The 18,130-nt window shown below is 36.0% G+C and overlaps 1 protein-coding gene across 1 annotated transcript; it reads right to left on the bottom strand.

Moving 5' to 3' along the window:
* Positions 1-925: 925 nt before the first annotated feature.
* On the bottom strand, positions 926-11,219 carry LOC124847096 (Galactosyltransferase family protein). Its single transcript, XM_047324489.2, has 7 exons — positions 10,665-11,219; positions 4,363-4,515; positions 4,199-4,281; positions 3,985-4,084; positions 2,707-2,820; positions 2,076-2,218; positions 926-1,270 (listed from the first exon to the last, which is right to left on the bottom strand). Exons 1-7 carry the CDS (start codon positions 11,030-11,032, stop codon positions 1,182-1,184), a joined length of 1,050 nt encoding a protein of 349 aa, XP_047180445.1. The 5' UTR covers positions 11,033-11,219; the 3' UTR covers positions 926-1,181.
* Between the last annotated feature and the right edge of the window lie 6,911 nt (positions 11,220-18,130).

Below are 18,130 nucleotides of genomic sequence, written 5' to 3'. Positions count from 1 at the left end.
ATGGAGTAGAATATAATGAAAGTAACAATAATAGATACGTAAGATTTAAGGGTTTTGAATGTACTCCACCACTGTTTTTGTTCTTAGATATTACACATCATGCATTATATTTCTTTTCACAGCAAAAAAGTTCATTAAGAAGTTCACAGAATGATTCCATAGTTTCTACCTTACGCTTCTCTTTTTTTTGGTGGAGAGTTTCTTTAAGAATATAAAACTAAACCTATTAATTTCAGAAAATGAGTCAACAGAACAATAAAAAAGGATAGCTGAGAAAAAATTTCAATGGAAGCTAAATCAACACTGATACTTTAGATTCATTCAGCTGGTCTTGCAAGCAATGGGAAAATCTATAACCTTGAAAAATATTTTTTTTTTTTACATGATTCTAGCACAATGTTAATAACCATAAATTACTAAAAATCTATAACCTTGTCAACTTACTAGATAAATTTTTATAATGATTATAAGAATAAAAAACAATCTTACATTATCACTACTTTTGGCTTTTTGCCTTTTGAATATTAGATAAATTAGATTTATATTTGTGTTAGTTGACACTTGGAAACTAATATATATATATATATATATATATATATATATATATATATATATATATATATATATATATATACACACACGTCATGTCCCATATCTTGTATTTTTTCAATTTAACCATGTCTCCATGTCCGTGTCATATCCATTAACCGTATCTCCATGTTTGTGTTGTATTCGTTAACCGTATCTCATGTTTGTGTTGTATCAGTTAACCGTATTTCCATGTCCGTATCCGTGTTGTATCTGTGTCTGTATCCATATCTAGTACATGATGAACACATGAACCTTGAAGTAAATATGACACATGCAAGAGGGAAAACTTGTACAAAACTCCCATTTTTTAAAAAGTACAACATGAATCAGAGTATATATATAACCTCAAGAAAGAATAAAATTAAAATCACAATTAGTAAATTAGTAAATTATCTCTTGGTCTCTCATTTGTGAAATCTATATATTCTCTCATGTAGTATACAAGGGGAAGAAAACTGAGGAAATAAAACACAACCACCTCTTTTCTAATAAATGGAAGAAAGAAGAATGAGAAAGATCATAAGAATGGCAGTGATACCTATTCCTTCACTACCTTCTCAGCTTTCTTTGCTTTTATATACCCACAAATTCTATTCATCATCTGATTCCAGAGTTGGGGTCTTAGAACAGGTCTCCTTTTGATGGAGTTCCAACATTTTCTTTTCTGGGTTGCACAGACCTGTAGGTGAACAGCAGATCATTAGGATAAAATTTTCCATTTTCGGCTGCATACATATATATATATATATATATATATATATATATATATATATATATATATATATATATATAGATATATATATATGTGTGTGTGTGTGTGGACATACACACATAACAAGAAGTTAAATGCAAACTACAAAGTATGAAAGATCCTCTGAAACGATTTAATCATATAATCTCACCAAAACCAGATTCCCAATTTGCGGATTAATTCATGCCTCACATACGGATAAGTTCATTATTAAATATTTTGTACGAAAATATTTGATTATTTATTTTGATGCTACAAACTTCAGCAGCTCATCCATTTAAAAGGTCTTTTTAACAAAATTTGTACTTTGAAGAGATGATCTTTAGAGGTAAAGGGGAGGTAAGAGAAATTTTCATTTTAACCAGAATCCCTTATTTGAGATTATATTAAAATAAAGGAAATAAAAATGGCAGATTATGATGTAACCTTTCAATGATAATGATCCTTTAACATCCCTTAATTTATTTTTATAAACATCTTCTTAATTTAGAAATTAAGAAATATCTTTCCCTTTTCCCATCCAAACACCTCCATCGATATTTGGACTGAAAGATACAAGAAAACATTGAATAGCTCAAAACAATGCACCATGAGGTAGCCCATAATACCAATTATTTTATGGGATCCCAATTCATGAATTTCATACTTTTAAGGTTCTCCTAGAAAATTCTGTCTTGCAAAGCACCAAATACTGATGCTGTTGTAACATCATTGTTCAAAGAGAAACACCAACCTGAACACTTTGGAATATCCCACACAGCGACAGATGTGGCTGTGCAGTCTGTAGCACAAAGTTCATGATTATTCTCATGGTTGACGTTCATAGCCAGCATCCAAGCTCCAATAGTAACATCCTCATTGCTGAACATTCGGAAACTGAAACAATGCAAAAGCATTATATTGAAGTGAGAAAGAGGTTATGTATTGAACAAGGTCCATATCATCATATTTATACATTGTAACCTCCAGCCCTTTATATCGAGAGGAAATTTAAGACCTCAACCTCCAAAATATGATATTTAGGTAACAAAGAGTATAGCTCTCAATCCATTTTCACCAGTGAGAAAACTAACAAGACTAAGCAAAGATTAGGGCAGTATCTCAACTATTTCTTTTATGAGATTAGAAACTGAAATTATCCAACCCTAGCACACAAATCTCCTGGTATTTTTGTTTTCCTTGTGCATTGCATACCTGCTTACAAATGGATCAGCCCAAAAAACATTTCTATATCTAAACATCAACGAGTTTATCAAGCGAGTATTACTTCCTACTGTGCCCAATAAACTACAAGAAAGATTTGTGATTCTAGTGTCTACTTAAGGTCATGTGGCCATGCAAGTTCTGGAGGAAAGAATACTTGCCTGTCATTCCTAAGAGCAACCAAGCTTGAGACAACATCAGCAGAAAGAGCATAAATAGGACCATAGGCATGAAGAAAATACTCCTTTCCAAGCAAATTAGACAAAGGCTCATACCTACAGGATTTTATCAGAAAAAGTACTCCATAAGAAAAAGTATGATAAAATGCTGGTTACAAGTTGAGGTCTTAAGTGTAACAATGTGGTGAGGATACCACACTACATTAGCATTTTCAACCCAAAAAATATAACGGTGACAAATAGTGATAATGAGGTCTAAAACAAAATTGGCAATGAAGTGCCACATTAAACGGTTTGAAATTGTTTCAATCTTGTAATTCTATGACCATTTCTTAGGGATCAAGTTTACATCCAACAATTCAAAGCCTTATCCCATTACGTGGGATTAAAAAGGTCATTCCCCAACAGTATCTATCATTAACAATAAAAGAGCGATTCATTGAGCAAATATTTTATTTTAATTGACTAGACAAATTATATTATATATACGTTGAAGAAAGCTAGTTTTTATCTTTTGGTGTATATTACTATTTAAGAAAATCTATCTGTTGTTATCAAATGAAAATTAAAGATGAAAACAAAAAGTAGTTGAATTCCACGATTATTTTAATAACATCCTGTGATCTAAACAAATTATATATTTATTTTGATTCAACCACAGTGAACCACTTTACTTTCAACTTTTGGATGAAAGTATATGCATTTCACCTTGAAAAGAACCTATGGCCTCATTCTCCAACCTGATTCTTAGAAGCAACCCCGCCAAAAAATAGCTAACAGTAAGATAACAAGTATGATTAAAACAGGAATCTACATGCAAACTTATCTTACATTATTTATCTCTCTTGCGATAGTAGTTGTTCGTTTGTAAATCTAACAACTAAATAGTATTAATAATTTATATTTCTTTCTCAGGCAAATAGCCTCATCAAGTTGAGACAAGTTATACATATTACTCTTGTTCCATTGTTGGAGTAATTTATTAATGGCATAATTTTTTTGTTCGTTGGTAAATCTAACAACTAAATAGTATTAATAATTTATATTTCTTTCTCAGGCAAATAGCCTCATCAGGTAGAGACCTCAAGTTCTACATATTACTCTTGTTTCATTGTTGGAGTAATTTATTAATGCCATAATTTTTTTATTTCTCCTGTGTAAAATTGTGTCAAGCTGAAAATGCAGAGTTGGGAAAATTCATCTATACAGAATCAAACTAAAATTTTTAAGATAAACTAAAATCATCAAAACAAAACTAACCATTTGAGTTTTGGATCAGTGAAAACAGGTCCTTTTTTCATACATCCTATGTATGTCTGAGGATGAGATCGTTCTTTGGCCAGTAGCAATGATAGACGATCTGAAGACAAATTAAAAATATGAACATAAATCTTAATTAGAATTGTAAAAAGTCATCTCATAAAGGAAGTTCTTCAATGTATTTACCACATTAAGCATTAAAATATCAAGTCACCTGGCCTTAAATATATGTCATCATCAGCTTTGACATAAAATTCAGCATCAAAAAGAGCATAAGCAGCTTTGAAGAAAGCTAACCTGTAATGAATGAATTTTCAATTTAGCAAACACAATACAGAAAAAAATAAATAAATAAATGTAGTCATTCTCAGCACACACGTTTTGTATGGGAGCTTACTGTACTCCTCTTGGATATCCAACAAAATGAAATCATCATATTCTGCTAATTCCTTATGAAGTGAAGACATCTTTCCTCTGTCACTTGTTCTACCAATGATAAACCTAAAAGCCAACCCAGTGGATTCTTCCAAGCTGCAAGCAACAGTCAATAATTAAAATGACAGTACCAACTTCCTCCATTCTCAAACCAGCTTCCCTCAAAATATCCAACCCACCAACAAAATACAATCACCAAGTTTACATAACTTCAGACACTGCAATCTACATTATAGCCGAATCCAAACAAGCTAAATTAACACAGACGAGAACCTAGGATGTGGAACATTCAGAAACAGTTCTACAAATAAGCTTTGCAAATCAGTAATACTCAAATTCACAATAAAATACAGATAACCATCATCCCCCATCCATTTTCACTTTCCTTTTCACCCTCTCCGTTATTATACATTAATATCAATGTTGTAAAATCCAAATATAAATGACGAGTATCACTACAAAATGGATCATGGTTCATGTACATTTCCAAAACCATAGCTGTATATAAAAATAATTAAAACAAGACTTAAATATACTAAAAGTCCTTACAATTTACAAAAATCACATGCCTCTAGTCCATGCTGAAGGACTAAAACCACATCATTTTTGTTAACTGAAAAAAAGAATAAAAAATTTGATGAACTAAAACAAAAAATATGCTTAAACCATTAAAAGTAGAAAACAAAAACATACTTACTATATCATTTATTTTTGAAAAAAAAAAAAGACTTTTCTTTTAACTTCTATATTTTAGAAGAAAAGAAATTGTAATTATTTGATGCTTCTAAAACAATGTGTTGCTTGATGGTTGTCATTAACACACTGTTTGGATTCCAGGGTGGATTTGAGGGAGAGTAAGTGGATGCACTTGAGAGGATTGTGGTGGTGTTTGGATCAAGGGATTTGGAAGGATAGATGGAGGGGTTTAAAGGAAAAGTTTGTGAGAGTTTGTGAATGATATGATGGGTGTGATAGATTAAAAAAAATGTTTTAATTGATAAAAAACATGATTACCAATTTATCCTTGGCAGAAATTTGATATAAATTTAAATTTAAGAAGTGGAAATTATTTTAAAATGAAATTGAAATTGTTAACAATTAAAAAAAATTAAAATTGTAAAAATAAAAGGAAAAATTATAAAAGGGATTTGTAGGATTAAATTTCAAATGCATTTTCTTAAATATTAATTTGTATATTATTATTTAAATTATTATGAATCATATTTATTAACACAAAAATAATTATATATAACTAATAAATATTTATTAACAATTAACTAATACATATTTATCATCATTTAATGTAGGTAACAATTATCAACATACCAAATGATTAACCACAATACCAAACCTCTAACTTGTTGAAGAATAAGCAAACCAACATCTTATCCAGCTAACAACACCATCAACCAGAACTTCTTACAAAGAACCACCGTGTTGGACGTCCTCCACCTCACAAACAAGAAAAGAGGACACGTCAAATACTACATGAACATCTAACACGACTACTAGAATAGATTCCACCTGCATGTTATGAGACCATGGAATCGATTCCAATCTCATTTAGTTCATCGAATGCCACAAAATTGATCCTACAACAACCATAATCGATTCCATCATACCCAACATACGAATAGAATTGATTCCACTTGCACTTATAAGACCATAGAATCCATTCCATGTTATTTCATCTCCACAACCACATGCACAGAATCGATTCCATCGTCTTCCTTGGTAGCACAGAATCAGATCCATCATCTTCCTTGGCAGTACATTATCAATTCCATCATCTTCCTTGGCAACCTAGAATTGATTCAGACAAACACAAAATCAATTCCCTGTTCACCAAAATTGAAATGTAACAGAAAAAATAGACAAAACTACTAAACACTAGGCACAAGGACGAGCTCGACTACGCAAGGCTAAACGACAAGCTCAACTCGACAAGACCAAACAACGGCAATGTCAACAAGACTAAACGACAAGCTCAGCTCGGCAAGAGAAGAACTTTGTTGATTATTTTGACATTTCTCACCTTAACAAGCTTGTGTGTGGGTTGAGAACATTGCGCCTTCTCCTCTACGAGCTGGACCACGGGAACCCAAACAGAAATCCTTCTCCTCTAAGAGCTTCACAATTGAATGTTGCACCTCTACCTCCCAACGATAACATTGATGGTGTTTTGAAACAAGAAGCTACCCCAAAGCTACCCCCCCAATCAAAGGTTGTCATCAGCTAGGAGAATCTCCATTGTGGACTTTAAGCCTAACTCAACCCCACAAAACCGGCTTTTAGGGTGAGGTTTGCACCCACTTATAAACTATGAATTGGCCTTATCTCTAGTCGATGTGGAACTTCCAACACACCCCCCTCACGTCGAGGTATATACATCTCGAGCGTGGGATTAGACATTTTTAATGGGTGGTTCGATAGCGGCCCTATAGCGGGTGGTACAATATGCCCAACAAACAACAAATATCACTAGGATAGGCTCTAACCATGGCTCTGAAACCATGTTAGAAGTGGACTTTAAGCCTAACTCAACCCCACAAAACCGACTTTTAGGGTAAGGTTTGCACCCACTTATAAACTATGAATTGGCCTTATCTCTAGTCGATGTGGGACTTCCAACCGTAGCAATGTAATCTCAAATAAAAGGCAAGGATATTTTGGTCTTTAAGGTTGTGTTTGTTTCTGCATATGCATTGTTTCTACATGAGTAAAAGGATGGATTTGCGATTAATCCATGTGTTTGTTTCCACTAATTTGCAGTGATTTAAAAGCACGAATTTGCAAGAGATTATAAATCCATCCACATATATTAGAACAGATTTGCCATGATGTATTGTGCATGCTCCATTCAAAGACCAAAATATCCTTGTCTTTTATTTGAAAATACGCTGCTGCCATGTACGTGAAAGATACTGAAGTTGTGCATGAACAGTGGAGATTCCTGATGCAGCACAGTGGGGATTCTCCTAACTGATGACAGCCTTTGACTGGGACAGGTAGCTGTTTGTTTGAAAACACCATCAATGTTATTGTTGGGAGGTAGAGGTGCAGCATTCAACTGAATATAAGCTTCAAACCTGCACTTTAGTTGGAGTCTCATGGTCTTGGTCGTAGAGGAGAAGGAGTTTTGTTGAGTTGTTGTGATGCCACTCATAGAGGAGAAGGATTTTTGCAGGGTTCTTGTGGTGAAGCTTGTAGAAAAGGTGCAATGTTCTCATTCCACACACAACCTTGTTAAGGTGAGAAATGTCAAAATATTCAACAAAATTCTTCTTTTGGTTGTTTAGTCTTACCGAGTCTCCTTTAGCCTTGCCGAGCTGAGCTTGTCGTTTAGTCTCGACAAGCTTGTCGTCATATGATCTTATCGAGCCGAGCTTGTCATTTAGCCTTGCCTAGCCGAGCTTGTCATTTAGTCTTATCGAACACGTCCTTATGCTTAGCGTTTAGTCATTTAGTCTATTTTTTTTGTTACGTTTCAATTTCAGGTGAAAAGGGAATTGATTCTACGTTTGCCTAAATCGATTTTGTGCTGCCAAGGAAGATGATGGAATCAATTTTGTGCTGCCAAGGAAAATGATGGAATCGATTTTGTGCTGTCAAGGAAGATGATGGTATCGATTCTTTGATGCCAAGGAAGACAATGGAATAGATTTTGTTCTGCCAAGGAAGACGATGGAATTGATTTTGTGCTTGTGATTGCAAAGATGAAATAACATGGAATCAATTCCATGGTCTTATAAATGCAAGTGGAATCAATTATGTTCATATGTTGGGTATGATGGAATCAAGTATGGTTGTTGTAGAATCGATTATGTGGCATTTGACGAATAAAATGAGACTGAAATTGATTCCATGGTCTCATAACATGCAGATGAAATCTATTTTGGATGTGATGTTCATGTAATATTTGACTGTGTGCTTTTCTTTTTGAGTTGGAGGACGTCCAGTATAGTGGTTCTTGGTAGTCTGTGGTGAAGAAGTCTTGGTTGACGGTATTGATAGTAGGATAAGGTGTTGGTTTTCTTATTCTTCAATAGGTTAGAGGTGTTAATAATTTGGTATGCTAGTAATTGTTATCATAATTAACTTTGTATGATGATAAATATATATTAGTTAATTGTTAATAAATATTTATTAGGTATATATAATTATTTGTGTGTTAATAAATATAATTCACAATAATTTAGATAATAATATACAAATTATTATTTAAGAAAATGCATTTGAAATTTAATCCTACAAATCCCTTTAATAAATTTTCCTTTTATTTTTACAATTTTAATTTTTTTTATCATTAACAATTTCAATTTCATTTTAAAATAATTTTGACTACTTAAATTTAAATTTATATCAAATTTCTATACAAGGGAAAATTGGTAATTATATATTTGTATCAATTAAAACTTCTTTTTAATCTATCACATCACATCATTTACAAACTCTCACAAATTTTCCTTTCAAATCTCTTCATCTATCTTTTCAAATCCTTTAATCCAAATAACACCACAATCCCCTCTCCATCCCCTCAAATCCTTCCCCTCCCTCACTCTTCCTCAAATTCACTCCACAATTCAAACACTCAATGAATGGAGTACATCATGACAAATATGTTCTAATATGCGTGGATGGATTTATAATTTTTCTTGCAAATCTGCGCTTATAAATCACCGCAAATCAGTGGAAACAAACGCATGGATTAATCGCAAATCCTTCCTTTTACACATGCAGAAACTATGCTTACCCAGAAACAAACACAATCTAAGACAGAACAAATTTCACCCCACTCCTAGTCCTGTCACCCCACTCCTAGTCCAGATACAAACTTTTGATATTGCACTTCACATTTCTGAATTCCTAACATCTGGGCCCCTAAACAATTTCCCAGAAGAGAATTAGTAACATCACCGTAAAAAGCTTTGTTCTCACATCAAAACTCCAAAAAAAATAAATAAAGAAATCATATGCAAAACCGTTCACTTCTCTCAAAAACCCTATGACTAAAAATAAAAGACTTATATGCAATTTTGGTCCTCCTTATGTTTACTTGTACAACTTTGGTCACTATTATTCTGATTGAGTGATTTTGCAACAGAATTTGCTATCATCAACCACCTCGTACTTAATTATCAGACTGATACAAGTCAAAAAATCTTTCTTTTTTCTATAAGACTATTCAAACCATGGATGAATACAATGGGCACAAGGGAGGTGAAGAAACTCACATAATCACTCAAATGCGCAAGTGTTGTCTCTACATCATTAGTTACTAACAGATCAAACAGTTAATTAGGCAAGAGATAGTAATCCCTCAATCCCAAAATCATAGTCTTTTCATATATTATGAATAACAAAAATGAATATGTTACTTATTAAATCAATTTCATTAAGTTGAGAATAAAAAGAGAATATAAAATTGGAGGGCATACAAGATCCATCTTGTGATCTTCTATTTATAATGATAGAAACTGATACAATTGAAGATGAAAAATCAAAAGACTACCTTAAATTCCTAGGTACAACTCATAGAATGCACTAGAATTCTAGGTACAAGACTAAGTACTAATCATGATTTCAAAATATAAATGGTTCCCAATGCACTACTTATTACTTATTTCAACACATTATACTAATGTCACTCTTCTCAATAAATACATTACTTTTATTCGTTGCAAAAGCAAAACATTCTCTTCAATATTTGAGAGCAGATTAAGAATAAAATAAATGAAAACCAAAATTAAGAACAGAAGTTCATTTGAATTTCTTTTATAGACTCCCCAGGTTCGATCTTAGTAGAAACAATTATGTCAGACTTTACTTATCTTTCGGTCGAGTTTTGTCTTAGGAAAAACCTTAGGACACTGGTGAATCATATCCATGGACCAAAGAAACCACACTCATCCTGGCAAAGATGAACTAGATGTTATTGTTAGCTAATTTCGACACTATTTAGATGTGAGACAAATGGAGGTACCCAATTTTAACAAATGAAAAAATTCCAACACTGAAATCGCTCAATTGAACATATAGTAACCAAATTTGGACAGATGCAAAAGATCACAAAAACTGCAACAGCAACAACAACAAAAATAAATGCATTATATCATAGATGAGGTGGAGTAAAGGGATGACACGATACTATTTGGCAGAGTTAAAAAGCAAAGTTTGAGGACTAAAACTGCATTTAAGCTAAAAAGACACAAATGGGGAGGAGTTAGAAGAGATAAAGCGAATACCGTTGAAGGCCTTGGCGATCAGAGGGAAACCACGTCTTCCTTAACGCCTCTCTTCTCCCAGCGGATCCAAATCCCGTTTGAATTCCCACAAACCCCATCACCTTGTGCCTCCCTCCATCTCCAACACCGACAGCGGCGTTGGCGTTGCCGGCGTGTTCCCAGACGACGCGCACCGATCGGGGGTGCACGTCGGCACAGCCACTGTGGCGAATCTGGGTTAGGTAGGGGACGACGGCGAAGAGGAAGAGGATGAGGAGAACGGAGATGAGGAGGAGGGAGAGGGTAGATCTACGCGCGACGAAGGGCGAGGGGTGGCGGCCGTAGGGGAGGGCGTAGGGGAGGGCGTAGGATTTGGGGGAAGAAGGCATGGCTCAGGGAATGGGGCAGCACAGTGCTGTGGTGAGGGCGAAGGTGAAGATGAAGCTTGATGAAGGTACGTTCATGGCACACAAAAATTAATGAAGGTTGGATGTACTATGAGTTGTTGTTGTTAGAAACTAGAGACTACAAGAGTGAGCATAACGCCTAACGCTTAACGCCTATGTTTCTCACTTTTTTTTTATTAGACTAATAACTTTCTTTCATATGGAAAATAAATATTGTTTCAGTCTATATTTTGTGGGACCGATGAACATACTGGCTGTCTGGGACGCTTGCTCTTCTCCAATTGTTGTTGTTCATACTCGCCAAAGGAGGGGGAGGTACCTGCAAAGATACTCCGACGCTCAAGTCAGATGTGAATTATGGAGCCTCAGCTCTCAAAAGAGTGATTATGATACTGCTCTGAAATATTATTCAGGGACTCTAGAACATAAAGAGAACGTACCTGGACCTTTACCCTGTTACTGTATTTATAAGCAAAATAAAAATAACCACCTTACCTACAAATGTGGTTAGTGGCTTTATAAATATCTTAAGATATTTTATGTAATATAATATCTAAGATATTTTATGTAATAAATATCTTACTGCATAACATGCCCCCCAAGTCCGAGTTAACGGTTCCGTTTTACGGACGTGGTAACTATAGGACTTATGAGTTTGAGGGGGGAGGCTGTATTTTCTGTGGTCTGAACGTTTCAAGCAAAGGATGACCGCGCGGTTGAGTTTAAAGGACCGAAAAGATGTGAGGACCTGGATGGCCGAGCGGTAGGGGCTGTATAGCCGAAGGTCATAGGAGCTGAATGCTTGAGGTCACGGACGTAGAGGTCGAGTGGCATGTGAGACCGAATGACTGACGCCAAGCGGACGAACGTCATTGAGGCCGAATGGACAACATTAATGGTGTCGAACGGCCGACTGCTTTGAACGCTCGTACAAAGGTTGTCGAGCGGTTTGAAAGCAAAAGGAGGCCGAACGGTCGACTGCTTGAACGCTCGTACAGAGACTGTCGAGCGGTTGAAACCAAAAGGAGGCCGAACGGTCGACTGCTTGAACGCTCGTACACATAGATTGTCGAGCGGTTGAAACCAAAGGGCGAACACCTTTGAGGCGGAACGGCCGACTGCTTTGAACGCTCGTACACATGGATGGTCGAGCGGTTGAAACCAACGGGCGAATACCTTTGAGGACGAAAGGTTGAGGCCAAGCGACCGAATGTCAGTAAGATCGAATGGCCGAACGGTTAAGGCCGAATGGCCGAGCATCAGTGGGGTCGAATGGCCGAGCGCTCGTGGCCATGAATGGTCAAGCGGTTGAAGCCAAAGGGCGAATACCTTTGAGGCCGAACGGCCGAATGCTTGAACACTTGAGGCCATGGATGGTCGAGCGGTTGAAGCCAAAGGGTGAATACCTTTGAGGCCGAACAGTCGAATTCTTGAACACTTGAGGCCATGGATGGCCGAGCGGTTGAGGTCGAAGGACCGAAAACCTGCGAGGCCGAACGACCAAATGCTTGAACACTGGAAGCCATGGATGACCGAACTGTTGAGGTCGAAGGACCGAAAGCATGTGAGGCCAAACGGCCAAATGCTGGAACGCTTGAGGTCATGGATGGCCAAGCGTGAGGCCGAAGGACCGAGTACCTGCCAGGTTCCATAATAGGTAGACTGACTTTATGTTTGCGTGCGCTAGGTGTTCTTGGGCGAACGTAACCTAGACTAAGGGATGGTCCCCTAGGTTTGATGTTCTGGGTGTTCTAGGGCGAACATCTACCAGAGGAAGTGTATATTTTTATTCGATGCGCCTGGGTGTTCTAGGGCGAACATCTACCAAAGGAAGTGTATTCCTATACGCAATAAGCTGGGTGTTCTAGGACGAACATCTACCAAGTCTGGGAGTGTTTCTCCGGTTTTGAGTGCTTCAACATGATCGGTTCTCTGGCATCCGTCTTTGTATGCAAGATGTGATTATTGAACGGGTGTAACAACAGAACTTTTGCAATTATATTTCTCGTGTTTTCCGATAATGAATCATGTGACCTGCATAAAAGAACAATAGAGGATGTTGATGACGAACATATGAATTATCATCACTTGGGGAAGACGGTAGCTAAACAAGAGTTGAGGTGTCCGATGTCGATAACAGTGGCAAATTTTGAGAATTGTTATTTCCCAAATTTTGATGAGGCTTTTGACGAAATTATCTGTCCAAAGGAGAGCCTGATGTGGTCTCTATTAGTAAGAGAGTTGTTAAGCTTCTTTCCTAACAAGAGTAGATGACCCAGAAATATCAATTAGATGTCCAATCCATAATTCACAAAAGTTTCCTCTCCAACGAGCTCTTTGGCGAAGTGAAGGATGCGTGCGGCAAGGATCCGGGTACTTCGTTGTCGCATTCGGCGGTCGTTGCGGAGCTCGTCCTGAGTGGCGACGAGGTCCGTTTTAGGGCCAAGCGGATGCCAGCGAGGCGCTGGTTGTGAGTGGTGAGGTTCTGGGCTCGCGATGGCGCTTGTCGACGCTTTTCTCGAGGGCACAGACCGCCGCAACGGATGAAACATGTACGAGGTGCCCATGGAGGAGGGCACACAATTACCAGATCGGTGGTCCCGTGGAGGTAGATCGTGGTGTTGTATCTTTGAGGCATTGTGATGGCTAAGGGGTCATCGGTGGGTGAGATTAGATTGAAGGAGGTTTTGATGAGCGTATTCTCCTAGCTGTACAAGAAGACACGGACGAGCCATCGAAGGTCAGGATGCTGGTGACGGTGGCGGAAGGAAAGGAGAGGTCGCAGGCACCGCAGCGGGAGACCTCGTCGGGATCGCAGCGGAGAGCCGCACGGCCACCGCGAGTCTTGACTCGGAGTCAACTATGGAGGAGAGGTCGGAGGAGGACATAAAAGTCTTCGTAACAAAGGAGTTATCGTCTGTTCAGAGAGTCCTCCACTTGCTGACGCTGAGTTGTTGATGATGCTGGTGACTGAGCAGTGGTGATCGGAGTTTGGAATTGCCCTCGAAACCGTTAAGGTACCAGGACCCTTTTTCTTTTTCTTAGAATAATACCGAATTGGGCATCATGATGTGCCAGAGGGGTTGTCTTTCTTCTTCCTTGACTGTTCGGGTTAGTGTGGTTGGAGGGCGTGGTTAACAGCATCGACGAGGAAGATGGCGCTTGCGTCACATAAAGGTCCCCCTGGAGGGTGTCCGGTTGGAGCGAGTCGCAAAGGAGCTCTTTACTGTCAACGAGTTTTTCGCCTTAGAGATGGATCTGGATGATACCATACTAGGTCTTTGGTAACACTTGGAGGCCAGAACCTGCACAAATGGATAAAGGAGGTTGACCGTGATAACATGGATGAGCACCGCTCGGTATACATTGGATAAGAGTAGAGATACGCAATTGAAACTCGCACGATAACTAATTGGCTTCATGGTGAAGAGGAGGAAGAAGACAATATATTAAATAAACTGTACTGATAACGATTCGCACGAAGAATCATGACTTCTGGATCAAATAATTCAAATGTAACTGAGAAGAACTCATTATATATCAACACGATATAAATTGAAAAAAGTGTTATCATCATAATAATATCGCGTCCATCGAAAACCATTTTCGCTGTCTCCAAATTTCTGATTTTAATTTTTTCTCTGGTTACGAGAAACAAAGCTACGAGAAATAGGCATATGTCATGCCCCCAGTCACCAATCATGGAAACATGATAATTGTGTAGACAATGGGATTTGCTCCCTGCTACTTGGGAGCTCCATAGGTGTTTACAATTTTTTGAAAAGCAATCGTGAATTTGTTTGTGCAGAAGTAGGTAGGTGGTGATCCCTTTGTCTAAATGACCTTATGAAGGTTGTTCGAGAAACATGTTTCCCCTGATAGCACGAAATAGAATTCTTTCGAAAGGAACTGATTTTCTCCTTGAAACAAGTCCACTGATAAAGTTCCGCCTATTCTGCTTTGTTAACGCCTCTTCTTGGGCCAACCCTGGAATCAAAAGAATCAAAAATTGATAAAAAATATTAGCATCGAAAGATGGAACTTGGACAAACCCTGAAACTTTTGCTGTCTCCAAGCGATTTCGTTTTTGTGATCCTCTTCTAAAGTGAGGCTTGCGGATCTGTTTTACCGATCTCTGATTGAGAGACGATGGCTTCTGTTATTATTAACAGCAGTGTGGGCTTTGCCTTTCTCCATGGCAGCTTTAATGGCACCGGAGAGATCAAAGACGCTGTTTCAGTTTATGCTAAAGGAAAAAGCATCCTGATTTAGAGATGGTTGCTTCCATAGACTTAATAATGACTTGGATGACAATATCTCGCCATGTAAAACAATATTTTGAAGACCCTTTTCCAGCCTTTCTTTGATGAAGGACCTGCAAACTAAGCTGATGAAAATCTGCTTCGCATTGTTATTGAACTGAGGCAGGACTCCCGCCCATTGTGAATTGCACCGATAGTTATATATTATATTATATAACTATTAAATAACATAAATGCTTCAGTTACAATATATTTTGATTTGCACCGATATTAGTTACATATTATATTATATATAACATATAATACATGATAAATAAAAGTCGTTATTGAAAGAGAAAATTTACATTCTTTCAGGCCACTCTCAAATAAAAATTGTAACAATATATAATATTTACTATGTTACATGCCGTATCGGTGTGTATATATATATATATATATATATATATATATATATATATATATATATATATATATATATATATATATATATATATAAAATAATCGTTGCAACTGTCAATTAGATATTTAAATTTTTCCGTCGTTTGTTGTTGTAGAACTAATACTATAAGGAATACATACTTTTATGTATTTTATTTTCATATAAAATATTCATATTTCAAAAATACTTATCTTGATGATATTTTAAGTAGAGATGATGATCCAAAGTGTTGTTTTTGCTTTGCTGAAAGTTCCTAATGTTGATTTGAAGTAGCAATGTCGAGATCGAACCTTCGTCTTGGTTCCTTGCGGTTTCAGCGGGATGCCGCTCGGCCCCACGGTGGGCGCCAAAATGTTTCAGTCTATATTTTGTGGGACCGATGAACATACCTTGCCAACGTGTCTTCGTTGCTCCTGGCTGTCTGGGACGCTTGCTCTTCTCCAATTGTTGTTGTTCATACTCGCCAAAGGAGGGGGAGGTACCTGCAAAGATACTCCGACGCTCAAGTCAGATGTGAATTATGGAGCCTCAGCTCTCAAAAGAGTGATTATGATACTGCTCTGAAATATTATTCAGGGACTCTAGAACATAAAGAGAACGTACCTGGACCTTTACCCTGTTACTGTATTTATAAGCAAAATAAAAATAACCACCTTACCTACAAATGTGGTTAGTGGCTTTATAAATATCTTAAGATATTTTATGTAATATAATATCTAAGATATTTTATGTAATAAATATCTTACTGCATAACAAATATTAAATGTAAATTGGAATGCTACACACACTCGCTCTAAGAAAATTATTAATAATGAAAAAATCTAAAATCTCAATTTCAATTTATAATTATTTAATTTATTATTTTCAAAATTTAAATTTAAATTTTTTAATTTTAAATCTAACCTATTTTATTGAATTTGGATCCAATTTAAATTCAATAATTTTTGGATTGTTAAAATCTAAAATTAAGAACATCTAAATTGAATCAAGTCAATCTAGATTTAGGTCAATCTTATTTAGTCACTAAAAGTGTATCAAGTAAGTTTAAATTATCTAAATTGAATTAAGTTAGTCAAGGCTAATCTTACTTAGTCACTAAGAATGAACCAAGTAGGTTTAGATTGAAGAGTCAAGATCGAAAATTAAGATAAGTTATTATTAATCGAAAGTTCAGTTAAATCAATCTGCGCACTTAAATCAACCTATGAAAATGGGGCTTCAAAGCTTGTTAAAGAGGTAGGTTTGAGAGAAGGATCATCTACGAATGCCAATAACATGATCAATTCCTTCTCCTATGGATTGACATCAACTGTAGCTTTCGAAGGTAAACCCAAAGATCAAGAATTTCATAGTTGTTATGAAAGACATTTAACCTTTTAATATTAGTTATCATATAGTCATTTCATTTTCAATAATGTTTCTTCTTGTTTTTAAGCTCTAAGAGTAACAATGGAGATAAAGAAAGAGTCTTGGACTATTCTGAATGGATATATTCTTCTTTTCATGTCATTAAGATATCAAAGCAAATCACTTTTCAAATTTGGCCTGGTTCATGATGCATGGAGAGGAACAAGGTATGAAAGTAATGAATCTCTTCAAAAGGTTAATCCTTTTGGGACACGATCATTTGCATTTCTATATAATTCAACCTCCATAAATACATAAAATACAACAATCCTAAAGAGGTAACCATATATTCTCTTCCAGTTGAAACTAGGTTATATATATTTTCTTTCCCAACCTACCACTTTTCAACAATATTGTATAAACAAATAAATAAGCAATAATGGTTCAAACAATATTGAGCTGATATCAAATTATTGAATTGGACAATCATTATAAATCATCAAAGCCACATAATAACAGCCTAAAAGAAGATGATTCTAAGGCATCTGTATCATCAAACTATGAACTACACATAAATAAAATGTCTAATTTTCTTCATCTTCGTTACATTCGTCGTTTGACACGTTTTCTTGATCAGATACCTACAATATAACATAATAGTTAGTCAGTTATATATTTTAAAAAAAATCATACAAATGAATTTAACAATTATTACCGATGGTTGAAATGTGGCAAACTTTGAAGGTAATTGATCCTGATAATTTTGCAACATAAACGTTATCATTTCCTTCATTTCATTGATTTGTGATGTTAATGAAGATACCTGTAACACATGAAATTATTTAAAAAAGTAAAAAAAGTTATATCTAACAAGTTAATCATAAAAAGAACAAATCAAGTAATTGATAAAATATTCATTAACCTGAGTTGTGGTTCAACATTAGAAGGAGAAGCTGAAGATGATCCATTATGAGAACAAGTAGAAGATGATCTATTATGAGAACAAGTATTGATTCCAAAGACTTTAGATGA

The sequence above is a fragment of the Vigna umbellata genome, chromosome 9 (genome assembly GCF_029865625.1).
Source record: "Vigna umbellata cultivar VRB3 chromosome 9, Vumbellata_1.0, whole genome shotgun sequence".
In the NCBI taxonomy this organism is placed as follows: Eukaryota; Viridiplantae; Streptophyta; class Magnoliopsida; order Fabales; family Fabaceae; genus Vigna; species Vigna umbellata.
Note: the sequence above shows the minus strand (reverse complement) of the source record. Positions and strands in the feature narration are given on the sequence as shown.